The 18,758-nt window shown below is 37.0% G+C and overlaps 1 protein-coding gene across 5 annotated transcripts in view; it reads left to right on the forward strand.

The window, feature by feature from the left end:
• TP63 (tumor protein p63) overlaps nucleotides 1-18,758 on the forward strand; it is a 262,976-nt gene that overhangs the window by 136,856 nt on the left and 107,362 nt on the right. The window contains exon 1 of one of the 5 annotated variants that reach the window (XM_040253148.1): nucleotides 12,323-14,071. The exons of the other annotated variants lie outside the window; for them this stretch is intronic. Coding sequence (XP_040109082.1) covers nucleotides 13,862-14,071 — 210 coding nt within the window. The 5' untranslated portion in view covers nucleotides 12,323-13,861. Of the gene's footprint in view, nucleotides 1-12,322; nucleotides 14,072-18,758 lie in introns of those variants that run through there. 5 annotated transcript variants of the gene reach the window in all.

Raw genomic sequence — 18,758 nt, forward strand, 5'->3', positions numbered from 1 at the left:
AATTTGAATACAGCATTTAACCCCTCTGATTGCCTTATCTAAGGTGTGGGAATAATAAGAACAAGCCTGCTTTGTAGATGTGTCTGATGGATCAAACCAGAATAGTCATCTGATAAACAGAATTTGAGTGCCTATTCTGCATACTTCCAAAGGTGCAGGAAGTGCAAAACTAAATAGGCATCACCCTTGTCCTCATATTTTAGTGTGGGACTCGTGAAAGCAGAATTAAAAAGAAATGAGATGAGATCTATAATCATATAGGTATCCATAAAATTGGAGAAAAATTAAGAGGCAAAAGTAACTGGCTGCTTAGAAAAGACAAGAATGATCCAAGAGTGCTTCAAGCACCATGCTGAGTGTATAGCAGATACTCGTGTTGAGTAAAATAGAAGAAACACCTAATATGGGCATTGAAGAATACACTTGAATTTACCTGTCTGAGAGAATGGAAGAACCAGAATATACAAAACCACAGCATTGGGAAATATAAGATCTATTTGCTTTTAAAGTTCAATGTATAATTTACATCCTAAAGGCTCTTGTTATAAAGCCCCCAAACTTCTGCATTCTTCTTTGTCCATTCATAAGACATTTTTAAAATAAAGATAGTCCTGTAGACTTTAAGTCTAGAACTGGTCCATACTGCCACATTGTCATGCATATACTGTTGATGTTGGGTTTGGTTTTCCTTTTCAATAAATAGTCCCCAGGGTTTACCTCCAAACTTTACTTATGAGGCTTCTAATTCCACGTAAGCTTTACTTTTGTCTCTACTCAGAGATCCTGGAACAAAAATTACACCAGGAAACCACTTACTTTTATGTCCTCATCATTATTATTATTATTATTTTTGGACCAAGGCTTCCTGTACTCCATACTTAGAGTGAGTGATACTTTTACTCCCATGGCCTGTAGTCACAGACTGAAGATTACAGCAGCCTAGTGACAGCTGTGTCTGAGACACCAAGCAGTACATGCTGCTTTCCCAGTTCTGGAAAAAAAAAAGAATACCACAGTTTGTCAGTCCTAAATTACTTTGACCTTTCTGCTGCAGGTAGTAAGGACATCAGTTATGCTGGGTCTAGTTAGGGCCTTGGTCTTTCTTTTTTCCTGATAATTTTGACTTATATTTCAAATGTAGTGTTCCTTGTTTATGTGGCATTTTTCTACCCCCCAAAATGATCACAATAGTTACATGGTAGCAATATAGTTAATGTCCCTTAAAAGTATATGAAAACCATAAGAGTGTGGCTTTATTTCTGGTCGCTATCCTGTTCTATTGAACTATATGTCTGTTTTTATGCCAGTACCATACAGTTTTGATTACTACAGCTTTGTAGTTTAGTCTGAAGTCAGGAAAAACATTATTCCTCTAGTTCTTTTTTTTTTTTCCTCAGGATTGTTTTGGATATTTGGGGTCTTTTGTGTTGCCATATGAATTTAAAATTGTTTTCCCTACTTCTGGGGAAAATACCTTTGGTATTTTGATTGGGATTACATTGACGGATGAATGGATAAGGAGGATGTGATACACACACACACACACATACACGCACACACACACACACAGTGGAATATTACTTAGTCAAAAATATAAAGATCTTGCCATTTGCAACAACATGGTGGACTTGGCATTGTAGTAAGTAAGATAAGTCAGAGAAAGACAAATACTGCATGTATAATCTAAAAACTACAACAAACTAGTGAATAAAACAAAAAAGAAGCAGACTCACAAACAACAGAGAACAAACTAAAGGCTACCAGTGGGTAAGAAGAGAGGGGCAGTTAGGAGTGAGGGGAAAAAAAGGGATTATTATGGGATACATGAAATCATGCGTATGAAACTCTTGAAAATTTTAAAGCACTTTAGAATTTAAAGAATCTTTAATTCAACTAAAAAAGTGTATGGAGAATCTGAGACTTTTGGGCTGAGACAGGACTTTAGAAATCTCATAGGAATTGGCCAGCCCTTTGTGGTACTTGTAGGAGGTAGAGAAACAGAGAGACTAGATAACTACTTCAAGATCACATTGTGCATTACAGGGACAGAAAGTAGAACTTTAAAAAATGCATATATATGTATACAGTTCAGTTCAGTTCAGTCGCTCAGTCGTGTCCGACTCTTTCCAACCTCATGAATCGCAGCACGCCAGGCCTCGCTGTTCATCACCATCTCCCAGAGTTCACTCAGACTCACGTCCATCGACTCCGTGATGCCATCCAGCCATCTCATCCTCGGTCGTCCCCTTCTCCTCCTGCCCCCAATCCCTCTCAGCATCAGAGTCTTTTCCAATGAGTCAACTCTTCTCATGAGGTGGCCAAAGTACTGGAGTTTCAGCTTTAGCATCATTCCTTCCAAAGAAATCCCAGGGCTGATCTCCTTCAGAATGGACTGGTTGGATCTCCTTGCAGTCTAAGGGACCCTCAAGAGTCTTCTCCAACACCACAGTTCAAAAGCATCAATTCTTCAGTGCTCAGCCTTCTTCACAGTCCAACTCTCACATCCATACATGACCACAGGAAAAACCATAGCCTTGACTAGACGGATCTTAGTCGGCAAACTAATGTCTGTGCTTTTGAATATGCTATCTAGGTTGCTCATAACTTTTCTTCCAAGGAGTAAGCGTCTTTTAATTTTGTGGCTGCAGTCACCATCTGCAGTGATTTTGGAGCCCCCCCAAAATAAAGTCTGACACTGTTTCCACTGTTTCCCCATCTATTTCCCATGAAGTGATGGGACCAGATGCCATGATCTTCGTTTTCTGAATGTTGAGCTTTAAGCCAACTTTTTCACTCTACTCTTTCACTTTCATCAAGAGGCTTTTTAGCTCCTCTTCACTTTCTGCCATAAGGGTGGTATCATCTGCATATCTGAGGTTATTGATATTTCTCCCGGCAATCTTGATTCCAGCTTGTGTTTCTTCCAGTCCAGTGTTTCTCATGATGTACTCTGCATATAAGTTAAATAAGCAGGGTGACAATATACAGCCTTGACGTACTCCTTTTCCTATTTGGAACCAGTCTGTTGTTCCATGTCCAGTTCTAACTGTTGCTTCCTGACCTGCATACAGATTTCTCAAGAGGCAGGTTAGGTGGTCTGGTATTCCCATCTCTTTCAGAATTTTCCACAGTTTATTGTGATCCACACAGTCAAAGGCTTTGGCCTAGTCCATAAAGCAGAAATAGATGTTTTTCTGGAACTCTCTTGCTTTTTCCATGATCCAGCGGATGTTGGCAATTTGATCTCTGGTTCCTCTGCCTTTTCTAAAACCGGCTTGAACATCAGGAAGTTCACGGTTCACGTATTGCTGAAGCCTGGCTTGGGGAATTTTGAGCAATACTTTACTAGCATGTGAGATGAGTGCAATTGTGCGGTAGTTTGAGCATTCTTTGGCATTGCCTTTCTTTGGAATTGGAATGAAAACTGACCTTTTCCAGTCCTGTGGCCACTGCTGAGTTTTCCAAATTTGCTGGCTTACTGAGTGCATCACTTTCACAGCATCATCTTTCAGGATTTGAAATAGCTCAACTGGAATGCCATCACCTCCACTAGCTTTGTTCGTAGTGATGCTTTCTAAGGCCCACTTGACTTCACATTCCAAGATGTCTGGCTCTAGATTAGTGATCACATCATCATGATTATCTGGGTCATGAAGATCTTTTTGTACAGTTCTTCCGTACACACACACCATATTTATGTATACCACTTTCTCGTACATAGTATCTAGATGTAGTGCAAACATGAATAGTGCAGCAGAGAGGATGAGTGAAAACAGAGCTCCAAGGATGGCTTAATTAAATTCCCATGGTCTCTGATGCAGAGGTACTGTGCATTTCAGGTGTGTGTATGGGATGGGGTGAGATTCACAGATGGAATCATTGAAGTCTTCCCAAAGTAACAAGCCAATGACTTCATTTTATTGCCTGGTACTGCACTGTGTTTAACCAGGGGAGACATTTCCTTTAACTAAAGATGAGTGCAGATCAGTGAACTGAAACCAGAAAAAGACATTAGAACTCGCTTTTTCTGAGAGTCTGAATTAAAAGAGACAAAATATGATTATTTTCCTGGGGTTCATCCAGGACTCCAAAGTTAACACACCCCCTTTTTATTCTGCCTGGGATTTTTTTTTTTTTTTTTTTTCCCTAAAAGGGTGGAAAGGATTTACGTAAGAAAGAAAGCTGAGTTGCTTCAAAATACAGCCTCCAGGAAGAATGAGATATCCCCTGCCCAACCTATATTCCTGCTGAGGAGAGAAAAAAAAATGAGGAACTAAAAGTGAAGCCTAAAATCTCCAGCTTGATAGTGAGACTGAAAGCTTGGTTGAAATCAACTAGTCTATGAAATCAACTGCTTTCACCATCTCTTTAGAAAGGAAATAACACAAGCAAAAGATATGAGATATAAAGTTGATGGCAAAGTTGTCTGTCTCCATCGGTAGTGAAATTCAGACTGTGATTAAACAGAAAACATGAACACTAAGGAGACTAGAATCACAGTAGTATAGGATACACATATATAATAAATCTACATCTAATTAACAGATTGAAAAACTTCATGATGGATAGAAGAATGTCCTGCTTTAAGTAACATAATCAATTTACTGTTAGAGCCAGAACTTAATCCAAAGTCTCTGACTCTTGGGACAATATCCTTTTATGCAGGATCCTAAAAGATATGAAGGATTGGTTTCCCTATGGTTTATCAGGTAGGGTAAATTACTTAAAAGCTGGTATCATATTGAAATATATTCCAGTATGAAAAAAAGGAATGGTGATGTATTATGCAATTAGCTTGAGTATTTGTTGATTATTCACCAGTTAATTAAAATAACAAACAAACAAACAAACTCAAAATTGGAGTGGAGATGTGGACCACAGGTTTGCTGCTGTTGATTCCAGCATTCTTTCCATTCTTCCAAGTTGGCATTGACTGTATTGTCTTCACTTACTTCAGCAACAGCCATTTGGAGGGAGTGGCAATAAGTAGAAAAGAAAGGAATAAAATATAATTTTAATCAGATTATCCCTTGAAATACTAGAAAATCTAGTGCTTAAAAAGCAAGAACTTTTAGCAGGTATTTAGTAGCATGTCCAGAACTACAGATATGAATAAGTAAAAGGATAAAAGAAAGGAAAGTAGAAAGTGTTGCTTAGTCCTAGCAGACGTCTTGAGACCCCATGGACTGCAGCCTACCAGGCTCCTCTGTTCATAATTCTCCCGGCAAGACTACTGTAGTGGGTTGCCATTCCCTTCTCCAAAGGATCTTCCCAATCCAGCAATCAAACTCAGGTTTCCTGCATTGCAGGCAGATAGATTCTTTACCATCTGAGCCACCAGGGAAGTCAAGTCCAAAAGGGTAAAAGGGTACTGAAACCCATTTAGAACTATGATAAGCTAATCACTGCTCTAGGGTTAGTTAGGAAGTTAAATGTTATAATATAGGATGGTATTTTGATTTTATAGATAAAGATTCAAAGAGAATAAGTAAACACAGCAGTATTCAAACACAAGTTGGTATGATTCAAATAGTTGCATTTTTCAAAGGAGACCAATTAATGGATGGAGATTAGTTATGTTCATTTTAATAAATAATGTATAATAATAGTAGGAGGAAGTTAATTTTGTTTGTGTTTTTTAACTCCAAAAGATTAAAAATATTAAACATATTTGTTGCTGCTTAGTTGTTGTGGCAGGGTAAGCTCTTTTCTATGTTGATGATCTAAACAGAAATTGGTGTAGTATCTGGAAATCAATTTAGTAGTATCTACTGGGCTTTAAAATATTTAAATATCTCTTAACCAAATAATGCAGAATAATAACTTCTAATAATTAGAATAATAACTTCTAATAATTAGAATAATAACTTCTAATAATATATTTTAATTAATAGCATAATAAGTGTTTGCTTTAAAATTATGTGTGTGTATGTGCTCTCAGTCATGTCTGACTGTGTAACCCTGTGGACTGTAGCCTAGCCGGCTCCTCTGTCCATGGAATTTTCCAGGCAAGAAGATTGGAGTGGGTTGCTATTTCCTCCTCTAGGGGAACTTCCAGACCCAGGGATTGAACCCACATCTCTTGTGCCTCCTGTATTGGCAGGTGGATTCTTTACTACTGTGCCACCTGGGAAATAGTGTTAATGAAAAATAGAAACAGATTAAATACCCCATTAATGGGAGATGGCTAAATTAATTCAATAAGACTATATGGCAATTAAAAAATATAGGGTTTAATTAAAATAACTGAGTTATGACCTGAGTATGCAATCATATTAACAGGTGAATTTTAAAAATAATTATATGCATATATTTATATAGACACACATATACAGTTTTAGGAGCTCCCCAGGTGGAACTAGTGGTTAAGAACCTGCCTGCCAATGCAAGAGACATAAGAGACGAGGGTTTGATCCCTAGGTTGGGAAGATCCCCTGGAGGAGGCATGGCAACACACTCCAGTATTCTTACCTGGAGCATTCCATGGACAGAGGAGCCTGGCGGGCTACAGTCCAGAGGGTCACAAAGAATTGGACATGACTGAAGTGACTTAGCATGCACACACATACATTTTTAGTAAAATATATCTTTAATATATACTATCATATATTTAGTTTGTAAAGCACACAGAGTTACATGGAAAAGAAAATACCAAAATTTTGGCAGTGGTTATCTCTAGGTTCTGGGATAAATGGCTAATAATTCATTTTTATGTAATAAAGTAATCAAAGTTTCTATTTCAATACATGTAATACTAAAAAGCAAAGAAGCTTGAAAAATATATGAAAAATATGTCAAAGGGCTAATATCTTTATTAATAAAGAAAGCATTACTACTTCAATGAGGTAGAGATTAGAGGGGAAAGCAAAGGACATTAATAGATCATGTAAAGAAGAAATGCATAGGGCTAATAAACATACTGAAATACATTTAATTTTTCTCACAACCAAGGGGATTCATATTAAAATAAAATATTTTTTTCATTTATAAAGTTGGAAAAGATGACTCTAATACTGTGGTTCTTAACCTCATACAAATACAATTTGATTCAGCCCTTTGGAAAATAACTTGATTCTATACACATCATTTTCACTTTTCACTTTTATGCATTGGAGAAGGAAATGGCAACCCACTCCAGTGTTCTTGCCTGGAGAATCCCAGAACCAAACCCTGGTCTCCTGAATTGCAGGCAGATTCTTTACCAACTGAGCTACAAGGGAAGCCATATTATTTTTCCTTGGACTGTTTTGAATCCCTTCAGATCTTGATTTCCCCATTTAGTATTTCTTTATATATCAGTGTCTTCAGGGTTTACCTCGTAAGCCAGTCAGTAAAGAGTCTGCCTGCAATGCAGGAGACCCAGGCTTGATTCTTGGATTGGGAGCATCCTCTGGAGAAGGAAATGGCAACCTACTCCAATATTCTTGCCTGGAGAATCCCATGGAGAGAGGAGCCTGGCAGGCTAGAGTCCAGGGATTACAAGAGTCAGACAGGACTTAGTGACTAAACCACCACTACCACTGTCTTCATCTTCCTCTGTAAGAGAAAAATAATAACAGTACATACATCATAAGATTTTATGAACATTAATTGAATTTTGATATATATATAAAGTGCTCTGAAAAATACCTGACCCACAAAATATACAAAGACAAAGAAACTAAATGTTGTCTACCATTTTACCTTCTACTTGAAGGTTTACAAAAATAAAGAAATACATCTTTAAGATATAGGACAGAGTTTATTTTCTCCTCTGTGCCTATAAGTGTTGCTTATCTTTCAGAGCCTCACTAGTGACTCTAAAATGGAGGTGACCTTTTAGCTTGGTTTGGAATTTAGCTTTAGCCTTCAGAGAAAACTGATTTGGTAAATTGATGTAGTGCTTTCAGTAGCTTCTCCGAGGCTCATTCTTACCTGTCTGGAGTAGGAAAGGAAGGAAATCACTTAACTTGGGAAAGGTTAGAGCTGTGAAAGTTCGTGTGTCCTGCTGATCATCCTTTGACTTTATGGTGGCTGGTATTAAAATGATCTCATTGATTTTGTTCTGGAGCAGCTTGGAAAGTCCCAACATTTCTTAGCTTTCATTCATGCTCTATAAAATCCCAATATTTTTTGACTGTTGTAGGTTTATCATGCTGACAGTTTTGCTTCTTGACAAATAATTATTGAAGTTTTGGGGAACAGTCTTTGAGTTGAAAGCATCATTTTTCTCTCTCTCCTATTGTAATTAGGTGCTATGCATTGATTCCTATAGGAAAGGCATTCGTGTCATAATAAATACTTTGGGTAAATAATCCCTTTTCAACTTTCTAGTTTTTTCCTAGAGTTAAATCATTTGATTAAACTTATATTCATCAAGCTTTTAGACACTAAATGTGATATGATGAACTGAAATGTACTCTGACCTCAAACGTTTCATAGGGGAGTTGACAAGTATACAATTTTTGCATTGTAAACTATATATTCACATAAAATAAGAAAAGATTTAACTTCAACTAGGAAATTGGAGAACTCAGTTTCATTTAAGGAATTTGAAAGTGTTTTCATTTACGGGTAAATGGGACGAAGGCATTCCAAACTGAGGGACCAGGTTGAGCAGAGGGGCAAAATGTTCAGCTGGGGCCAGCATGTAGCAAGCAGAGTAGAATATAGGAATATGAAGCTGAGAGGGCAGCTTGAAATCAGCCTGTGAAGAAGGATTTTGAGTGCCTATGAAAACAGCTTATTCCATTGGCAATGATGCATCCTGAGGAATAACACAATCATAGTTGTTCTTTAGGAAAGATAAAAATGATGGTGAGGCCCTCTGTAGGGAGGAAAGAATGTGGAGACATTGATAGATATGGTTAAATTTTTGGTTAAACCATAGAGGGTTGATACATTTCTAGTCAGGCACATGTTCTTTCTTGGAATTTCAACTGCTAATATAAAAGCAAGTCACCAGTCTCTTTTTAATAACTGACTACCTAATTCTACCAGATACAATGAAGCCTCTTCTAACTTTATGTTTTCTCAATTCAATAGACCTAAAGTCTTCATGAGGGGAAACCACTAAAACTTTTATCTCCATTTTTATGACTACATGAAACCTAAATATTTCCTTATTTTCTCTACTTACCTCAAACCATAGGGGGCAGACATAGATCTGAGAGACTAAATTGCTTCCACTTTTTACTTTCTAGAACTTTATAGAGGCCATGTTGTTCCCTACCCAACCTTACATAATATGGATTAAGAAATTCAACTAGTATTTTATGTGTTCAGTTCAGTTCAGTCACTCAGTCTTGTCCTACTATTTGCAGCCCCATGAACTGCAGCACGCCAGGCCTCCCTGTCCATCACCATCTCCCGGAGTTCACTCAAACTCACGTCCATCGAGTTGGTGATGCCATCCAGCCATCTCATCCTCTGTGTTCACCTTCTCCTCCTGTCCCCAATCCCTCCCAGCATCAGAGTCTTTTCCAATGAGTCAACTCTTCACATGAGGTGGCCAAAGTACTGGAGTTTCAGCTTCAGCATCATTCCTTCCAAACAACACCCAGGACTGATCTCCTTTAGAATGGACTGATTGGATCTCTTTGCAGTCCAAGGGACTCTCAAGAGTCTTCTCCAACACCACAGTTCAAAAGCATCAATTCTTTGGTGCTCAGCTTTCTTCACAGTCCATCTCTCACATCCCTACCTGACTACTGGAAAAACCATAGCCTTGACTAGATGGACCTTTGTGGGCAAAGTAATGTCTCTGCTTTGGAATATGTTATCTAGGTTGGTCATAACTTTCCTTCCAAGGAGTAAGCGTCTTTTAACTTCATGGCTGCAATCACCATCTGCGGTGATTTTGAAGCCCCAAAAAATAAAGTCTGACATTGTTTCCACTGTTTCCCCATCTATTTCCCATGAAGTGATGGGACTGGATGCCATGATGTTAGTTTTCTGAATGTTGAGCTTTAAGCCAACTTTTTCACTCTCCTCTTTCACTTTCATCAAAAGGCTCTTTAGTTCCTCTTCACTTTCTGCCATTTTTATGTGTACCAAGCATTTATGTACTTGCCTAACTTTCTCACTTAGAGGTGTAAATGGAGCCATTGACATTTGGTATGTTATAAAGATTGCATGTCAAATTAGAGACAAAAATTATTCAATAAACTGATGAAATAAGTTTTATATTTGGGGGAGGAGTGAATATTCACTTATTTCTCATAATACAAATTCAATAAAAATTCTAGAGCATTAAATGATTTGAATATGAAAAATTAAAAGCCCCATAATAATATGAAACTATAATATGGCCAAAGGATTTTATAATGTTGGACTGGCAAAGACCTTTCAAACTCTCTTTGAAAATTAACAAATCATAACAGAAAAAATTTAGTTATGGAAAATAGAAATCTTCTACACCAAAGAACAAACCATAAATCCATATATGAGTTTGAAAACACTAGAAACACGTACACAGCCAGGCACATAGCAAAAAATTATTTGCTGCAATTATTATAAGGTTAATATTTTTACATATAAAGAGTTCTTACATGAGTATCTGTAAAGGAGGATATTCTACAAAAATGTAACACACTTCTTTCAAGAAAGCGTGTGTGTTAATCATACATCTTGAATTCTGCTCCCAATGTACTAGATTTACAGCAGTGACAATTTCATTCAAGAGATAGTGCTGAGCCCTGAGTCTGAGGCCATGAATCTGTGAGGAATTTGAGGGAACTGCTGAGAATGAGAAATTATGACCTGTAAGTAAAGATAAATAAAGTTGTTCTGAATCCTGAAGACTTAGGAAACCTACTTAAAATCTTTGAGTTTATTTATTTATCTGCACAATGGTGATAATAATACTTACCTACATCACTAGGTTATTAGGAAAACTAATACACATTAATAAACCTTTGGGGTCAAAGGTAAACATTGCTGCATGGTGAATACAGAAAATGATTGCTTCTCTGTAACCTTCTGCTTAAATAAATGCATGATGTTTACATCAAGTATTCACACTAATTCTGAAATCAAATGTAATCAGAGGTACTTTCATTCACTCTTTTAAGGAAATGTGTATGCTAAATTCAAATTTAAATGGATTGGTAGCTACTATGAAGTGTGTTAATTGATCAGTCATGTCTGACTCTGCAACCCCATGGTCTGTAGCTCACCAGGCTCCTCAGTCCATGGAATTCTCCAGGCAAGAATACTGGAGTGGGTAGCCATGGCCTTCTCCAGGGGATATTCCTGACCCAGGGATTGAACCCTCATCGTCTGCATTGCAGGCAGGTTATTTACCATCTGAGCCACCAAGGAAGCCCAGAAGCTATTATACCCTAAAGTAAAAACCATGAATTTTCCCCTCAATACATTGTGACTTTTTCTTTATGTCATTTAAGCATCTTAGTATCTGTGCAACTCATCTGCTTCATTGTACAGTTTGAAGATGAGCAAACTGAGGTACAAATACCCCAGTAAAATATGAGAAATGTGAATAATCCTTTAAATCACTTCCACAAATTCTGGACAAAAACTCTTATCTTTATAATGGTTTTTAGAAATCATTTAGTTCTGCCTCTCATTTCACAAATGAGGAACGTGAATCCAGAGTGGTTAAGTAACCTGCCCCAAGGGCACAGAGTTGGAAATGGTTCTTGTATCTCATACTTAGTCCTTTAACCCCTAGTCCAGTGCTCCTTCCCCTCAAGTACCCAAAAGACACACGTAGCCTTAGCAGATTTATTGTATCTTATATGTAAAATATACATGTTTTAGATTTGGTAGATACCTTAGATAGAGATCATAGTCTAACCGGCATACGCTGAAGGCTAAGGTGGTAGAGAGAAGGAATTTGATATTTTTCATCCATCAAATACTGTCGGGAAGCTTTTGACTTTGCGCAAGATGAAATTTGTTTACATTTGGTTGAATATCATCAGCATCTGATAATGTGAACCCTAGATTTAGGGGTTCAAATGCTTACACTACCCTATTCATGTAAAAAATCCAATAATGACTTTCTGGGCAGTTGTGCTAATGCATTTACTCCAAATTAATTTCCAAACTTGCCTCATTCAGAACTTCCTACTAGGGTATAAAGATCTGGGATCAGGTCAAGAACTCTGTTTTTAAAAAGCACCCTGGATAATTCTCAGGATCATCCAAGTTTTTGAACCACTAGAACAGAGCAGTTTCCAGGAAACAACTATCTGCTTTCTACTACTGACCTGGAAGCTGTCAGTGGGTGTATAATTTAAATACATAGTATAAATAATGAATTGCATTTTGCAAGTCATTTCTTTCTTTTTCTTCCTTTTGGTTTTTGTTTTTGTCTTGTAGCCAGTGCTTCTTTGGTTAATTACAGATAGTAAGAGATAACCTTCCCAGTATTTCAGTGAAGAAATCAACATTTTGTCTGATATAAATTTGTAGAATTAGTGTTGTCATATCCTTGCACAGTTGAAATAAAATGGTATTACTGAAAAAATTTTGCAAAAAGTGAAACATCTTACCAATAACTTAGGGGCTTAAGATAAATATTGATCATATTATCCTTATGATCATATTATCCTTATGTGCATGCATTTTATGGAGGCAAAAAGTGAAGTAAAGGGGAGGCAACTCCAAGGCCATGAATGCATTTGCACAGGGTATTTTAAAGGTTTATATGCTAATCTATTCTGGTTTCTAGTTTTCTTCTAATCTCCTTCTAAATTTTGGAAGTAATCTAAATATTCACTTATAGATATCTTGTCCAGTTGTAACTTTTAGGCAGGAAAGAGGTAATTTGGATTCCCGAGTGTGAGGTGAGAAGTGATGTTTAGATATAAGTAACTAAATTATACTCCACAGCAATGAGCATATGTTAGTAGATCCCACAGTAGCCATCAGGATGCATTTCATCTTCACTGAATCCATAGCAAGCAACACCTAATTCTACATGAATGTTGTATATTTAAGTAAATATATTTTTAAGGCAAAATCTGACTTGTCTTTCAGACCTGAAGATTTATTCTTGTTAATAGTAGTTAATTATCTGTTTATAAAATTACTATCTTTGAGCATTAATACAACTAGGTATGGTAGAGAAAATAAATATTCAAATAGATAAGCTATCATACTGATTCTATATTTCAAGAAATAATGATAGAAAAAAAGCATTTTTTAAGGGCTTTTAAAAAAAAAAATGGGCACTTTTCCCGGCTTTTCTATTTCCTGTACATAACATGGATGTTTGTTTGTTTTTACAAGTTAACGGGGCCAATGATTTAAATTGTTATTGAAACATGCTTTGAACAATCAAGTGGCTTATGTTGGCATAGATTCATTTGAAACCACTGGTATTTCTCTAAGGAGAAGTGGGAAATCCTTCACCTATCAGGCAGTGGCTTTTTAAATTTTTATATTAAGTATATATATGCATTGATTTGGGTAGTTTCCCCAAATTTCTAACTGTGTAATCATTCTTGAAAATCCACATCTAGGTTTTAAAACCCAAAACAAAAAAACAACTTCTGAAAGCTTTTTCCTGAAGCTTTACTTTTCATTGCAAAGTGTAAAATAACTTTCTGAAGTGCCTTCTTTAAGTCCTGGTGGTGGTACGATCTGTGGTTTGTTTGGGGAGATTTTGTTTTCAGGAAAGAGTGTGTTTTCTTATGAAAGAGACAAGGGAAAGTTTTACCTGTCTCTCTCCAGTGTTCTTTTTTTCTCTCTCTCTCTTTCCTTTTCTTTTAAAGATTGGTGATAAGGAATTCTAACTACTTAATGAGATGGGAGAGGCCTCACTCCATTGGAGTGGAGGAGTCCAGGTGGAAGTTGATGGATTGGACAGGTAAAGAGAAGAGTCCCGCCCCCTCATGCCTATAGTTGGGTATATATGAGGGAACCTAAAATTATGTACAGAGAGAGAAAGAGAGAGGAGGACTTGAGTTCTGTTATCTTCCTAGTAGATTTCTACTGTAAGGGTCTCAGAGGGGGTGGGGGGGTTGGCAAAATCCTGGAGCCAGAAGAGAGGACAGCGGCATTGATCAATCTTACAGCTAACATGTTGTACCTGGAAAACAATGCCCAGACTCAATTTAGTGAGGTAAGGCTTTTAGATTTTAGCACTCCATTTAGAGATGCTATTTTTATTTCTCTTTTTAAAATAAAAGCTTACATATTTGTGGTTCTTGGTCACCCAATGTAATGTTTTTGCAAACTGTGTATAGGAATCTCTTTTTCTTGGTTAATGTTTTCTGTGGTGACTGTAAGTGTTTTTAAAGTAAAAGATGAAACATTAGGAGAAAAGGGAGAAGAAAAATTTCTGGGGAGATGTTATGTATTTGAAGAAGCTCAATATTCAGGAGTTTAGAAAATCACTCTGTATGAGAACAGACTGAGAGAGCAGATCATATTCTGCCAGACTCACTGAAATGACTCCTCTGTTGGGTTTTCACTTACCAGTAAGACAAATTTGTTGATTGTGTCTTAACTCAGTTAAGTTCTCAGTTTTATCTCCAGACCTCATCCTAAAAGCAAATTAAGTGTTTTTTCTTTTTTTTTTTTTAAGTAATCAGTGGATTTTTTTTTTTTTTTTAAGCCATCTCCGTTTTGAAGTCTGTCAATCCAGAGACCCACCTAAATCCTGAAGGGACTTCACTCATGTCCCTATTGTCTGGTGATTTGACTTCAGCTTTTCACTGTATAATCAGTTATTATGGAGTGATGCATTATTAAATATTTATGTATGCATACATGTAAATGTATACTATAGCACATAGGATTTTATTTAAGGAATTAATGTTTGCCGCCCTGATCTGTCTTCAACACATTTGTCTCAGGGATTTAAATCTCTGAATTAAAAAAATCCTGAAGAGACTATAAGGCTTTGAGGAAGTTTCCTAAGGTTGAGGGAGGTCTAACAACAATATTAGTTTACATTCCTCAGAATAGGGCAGCTGTGTTGACACTAATCAGACTGGGGAGGGGGGGAGTGCAGTGTGAAGAGAGTGAGTTCAGTGTTTTGGATAAAAATGCTTGCAGGTGAATGCTTAGAAAAGTAGACTGGAGTATTCAAATAGAGCTCCTTAAAACTCAGAACAAAATGCATAGTACTCTGGGCAGAAGGCACAAGGGAAGCCTCCACACTGGGCAACAAAGCCGGGCCAGTGCTTTCATATTGACCATGCTATTGTCTAGACACCTGAACTGTGTAAATACAGCAGGGGAAATATCGAGTTATCTAAAGAAGGAAAAGGAAGTGCCTATTTTCCTTTAAAACATTCAAGTAGGCTTGCTTGTCCTCGGTGGAGAAACTTGAGTTTCTTGTTTTGCTTTAATATTGAAAGTCAGCTTAAAATGTTACTAAGCAATTACAAAAAAATGGAAGTAACACTTATGATTATCTTGTTTCTATTTGATCCAATGTTGTCCTGTTTTGATCATGAAAAAAAAAAAGGAAAAGATCTGTCAGTCATATCATATCTGACTTTGTGTTCGTGAAAAATTTGGCGCGCATTTATAATCAGGTTAGGATGCCTGTGTGTGTAAATAAAAAAGGTTAGAAACAAAAGTTGACTTTGAAGTATCTCTATGAAAAGTATAAAGTTGATGTAAAGTGGAAAGAACTGATTATTTCTCATAAAAGAAAAAAAACTGCATGAACACTGCGATGAGAAAGTATGTGTACGAATGACTGCCTTTTATGGAGGTAAACGAGTCATGCTGTGTGTGAGAGTATGGCGTCCTCACGGTGAAAGAAAATACCTTTACACGAGTCTGCATTTTTCAAAACTTTAGGGGATGTGTGGTCAGATGCTGAAGAGGCAGCAACTGTCTGTTTTCTTTTGAAATGCTGCTAATATACACAGAAGTTACCGATGGAAAAAGTATGGCGGCATTTCTCTACTGTCCTGCGTCTTTTCCTGTGTTTTGTCATGATTTTTATATCCTTCCGCTAGTACGTATGTGTTATCTCCATGGCTTCATTTCCGTTCTATTGCTTAAGAACAGCTTTCTTTTCTGCATAGGGTTGAATAACTAGCCCTTTATAGAAATGCAGTTCTACAAGGAGGTATACGAAACGCCTGGGACCACATGGCCCTGAGAATGTAGACATTTCATTCCAAGTTTATAACATCTTAGCATTCACCTTCTAATAATCTTCATGAATAACCGTCAATACAGAATCAGCCATGTATGATTATCATATAAGAATTGTTTTTAAATTGTTAGATTAAGACTAAAAAGGCATGCCACTTCCCGTGAGAGTGAAAATTATTTGAAAATCGCAACCCTTTCTCTGACTTCAAATAATGTTTCCATTTAACTTGCCAGCAACTTCCGTGGATTGCTAACTCAAAAACAATATAAGCAAGCTATTCCTCCTCTTTCCTCTAACTTTCCAGTTCTTTGCCCTCAAGCAGAGAGGAATTTGGGGAAGCTGTTATTGAACAGGAAAGGGTCCGGAAGGGAGGGGAAAGCAAGTTGGATATAACAGGCTTGGCTTAAGGTTCCACCCTTGGGTTACAATGAAGAGGCCTCGAGCAAGTACCTTTCCAGTGCGCCAGGGTGGAATGACACAGCCTCCAGAACTGGTCTAAAGCTTGGAGAGCGAGGCACCAAAGAAAGGAAATTCTTCACAGATTAAGTTGGAGTTCCATTTTCTAACCAAAAAATCTGGGTCCAGTGTGTGTAAGTGTGTGAGAGAGAGACAGAGAAAGACACAGAGAGAGACTTTGAAAACTTTCAAACTCCTCCTAGAAAGATGGTATTTTATTTTAAAATCCGTATCTGGGCTTGTGTATGAAGACGAAAAAGTTCTTTGGTGAATGGGTTACAACATTCAAGACTTCAAGGCTCATATATTGAATCACCTCATTTTACAAATCGAGGTTAATGACTTTTCTTTCTGAGAGAGCTATAGCTGTAAAAATGAGTCCCTTTTACTTAACCTTTTTCTCTTTGATACCAAAAAGGAGAGAGTACACTCTAAAAAGGACTATTCTGATTCATGGTAACGGCTCCAAAAAGTTTCCAGAAAGAACTGGTATGCAAATCTAGTTGAGAGTAGGAAGAAAAGTGCTGAAGCAGCAGTATGAACCTTCAATGACCTGAGTAAGTTCAGGTCATTGCCAATTAATGGACCTCTGGGTGCATATTGGCAAGGAAAATAGTCTTTCCTGTCCCAATACCATTTCCAAAGACTGAAGCAGATTTTTCCCTATGGGAGTGGTTTTTATCTTTGAAGTGAATACATGAATTCTTTTTAACTTTCCAGTGTTGTACCTCTGCGACTTAATTCAGGTGTCAGGCTGGTTGCCGTTCCTCACTCCATGCTGTGGTCTTAGATTGCACTACTTGTTTTACAATTGGTTGCCCTCAAGCCCAGAGGGGACTGGGAGAAAGAGATCACAGATCGTAGATCGTGTTTTCCTTCACTGCTATTGGAAAAATGAATGGTGATAATAAATCACTTATTCTTTACCTTGATAAGGTAAAAGCATGTTTGGTTTGGTTTGTTTTCTAGAAGAGCAATGATCCTCAACAGGGGGTGTGGAGAGACAGTAGGAAATATCAATGAATGGATGGTTAACTGAAACAATCAAAAAAATATTGGTTGCTCTTTCATCATACAATATATATTTTCTGAATACAAAGTTTGCTGAAATTTTTTTAGAAAATAAGCACATATAGAATTTATATTCTGTATTCTTCATGTTAAGGGAATATGTATTTGAGGTCATGAGACTTTATGTTTATCAAGGAAAGACATAGGCCAGACAGTTGAGAATTCTGTTACCACAAATGTACCCAACCTTTCTTTGAGGAGCACATAATTGCTTTGGTAAGGATCTGTGCTGGTGAGTTAGAGGCAGATGGGTAAAAATCCTTCCTTTATAGTAATAGTGGGAAATTAAACTTTTCCCATATCGAGTTTTAAACGTTACTACTTTAAACATTAATTGTTTTATATCAGTAAGTAAGGAAGAGTGAACACAGACACCCAAAAGACACATCAGTGAAAAATAACTTGGTTATTTCCATAAAGTCTTACTGTTTTGAAAATGGAAGTTTTTCCAAATCTCGGTGAACTCAGAATTGTCTTTTGAATATATGACGAGCAAAAAATCAGATGGCTGGTACAGTCTTATTGTCCAGGGCCAATTTAGGGAAGGAGTTGCCTGTGAAGGATATCCAGTAGGGTAGCAGATTTTAGTTCTGGAAAAGAATGGATTGAAATGTCAAGGTGAAACAGTTGATCTAAGAGTTAAGCTATAATTCTTATTCCGGATCTTCTCTTCAGGACACAGTTTGGAGGCACAAGAAAATAGGGGCCTGTGGCTTATTAAGGTGTTATCTCTATCAACATTTTATAATTTTCACTTACACTTTTTAATAAAGTTGAAATGTGTCAATATTCATGAGGAGTGGTATTGAGGAGAAACTGAAGTTATAAAAAGGATTACTGACTTACTCTGTATAAATAAATATTTACTGAGCATCAGTTACATATAAGATGGTACATAGGATATAAAAATGAATATGAAACAGTTCCTACACTGATAAGTAACAGTTCATAGGGAGAATGAAAATATACAGTTATAATTAATATAGGAGAGACCTTGAGTGTCACATGCGAAGTGTGAGCAAGATAATACGAAGTATCAAAGAGAAAGAAAGTACGCTGAAGCAAGACGACCTTGCAAGTCTATGTATATGTGTGTGTGATGCAGATTCACTTGGAAGGATGAGTAGAGAACTTTCTAAAGTTTTAGAAATAAAAGAGGGAA

This window comes from Oryx dammah, unplaced genomic scaffold, assembly GCF_014754425.2.
Source record: "Oryx dammah isolate SB20612 unplaced genomic scaffold, SCBI_Odam_1.1 HiC_scaffold_2, whole genome shotgun sequence".
NCBI classification, from domain to species: domain Eukaryota; kingdom Metazoa; phylum Chordata; class Mammalia; order Artiodactyla; family Bovidae; genus Oryx; species Oryx dammah.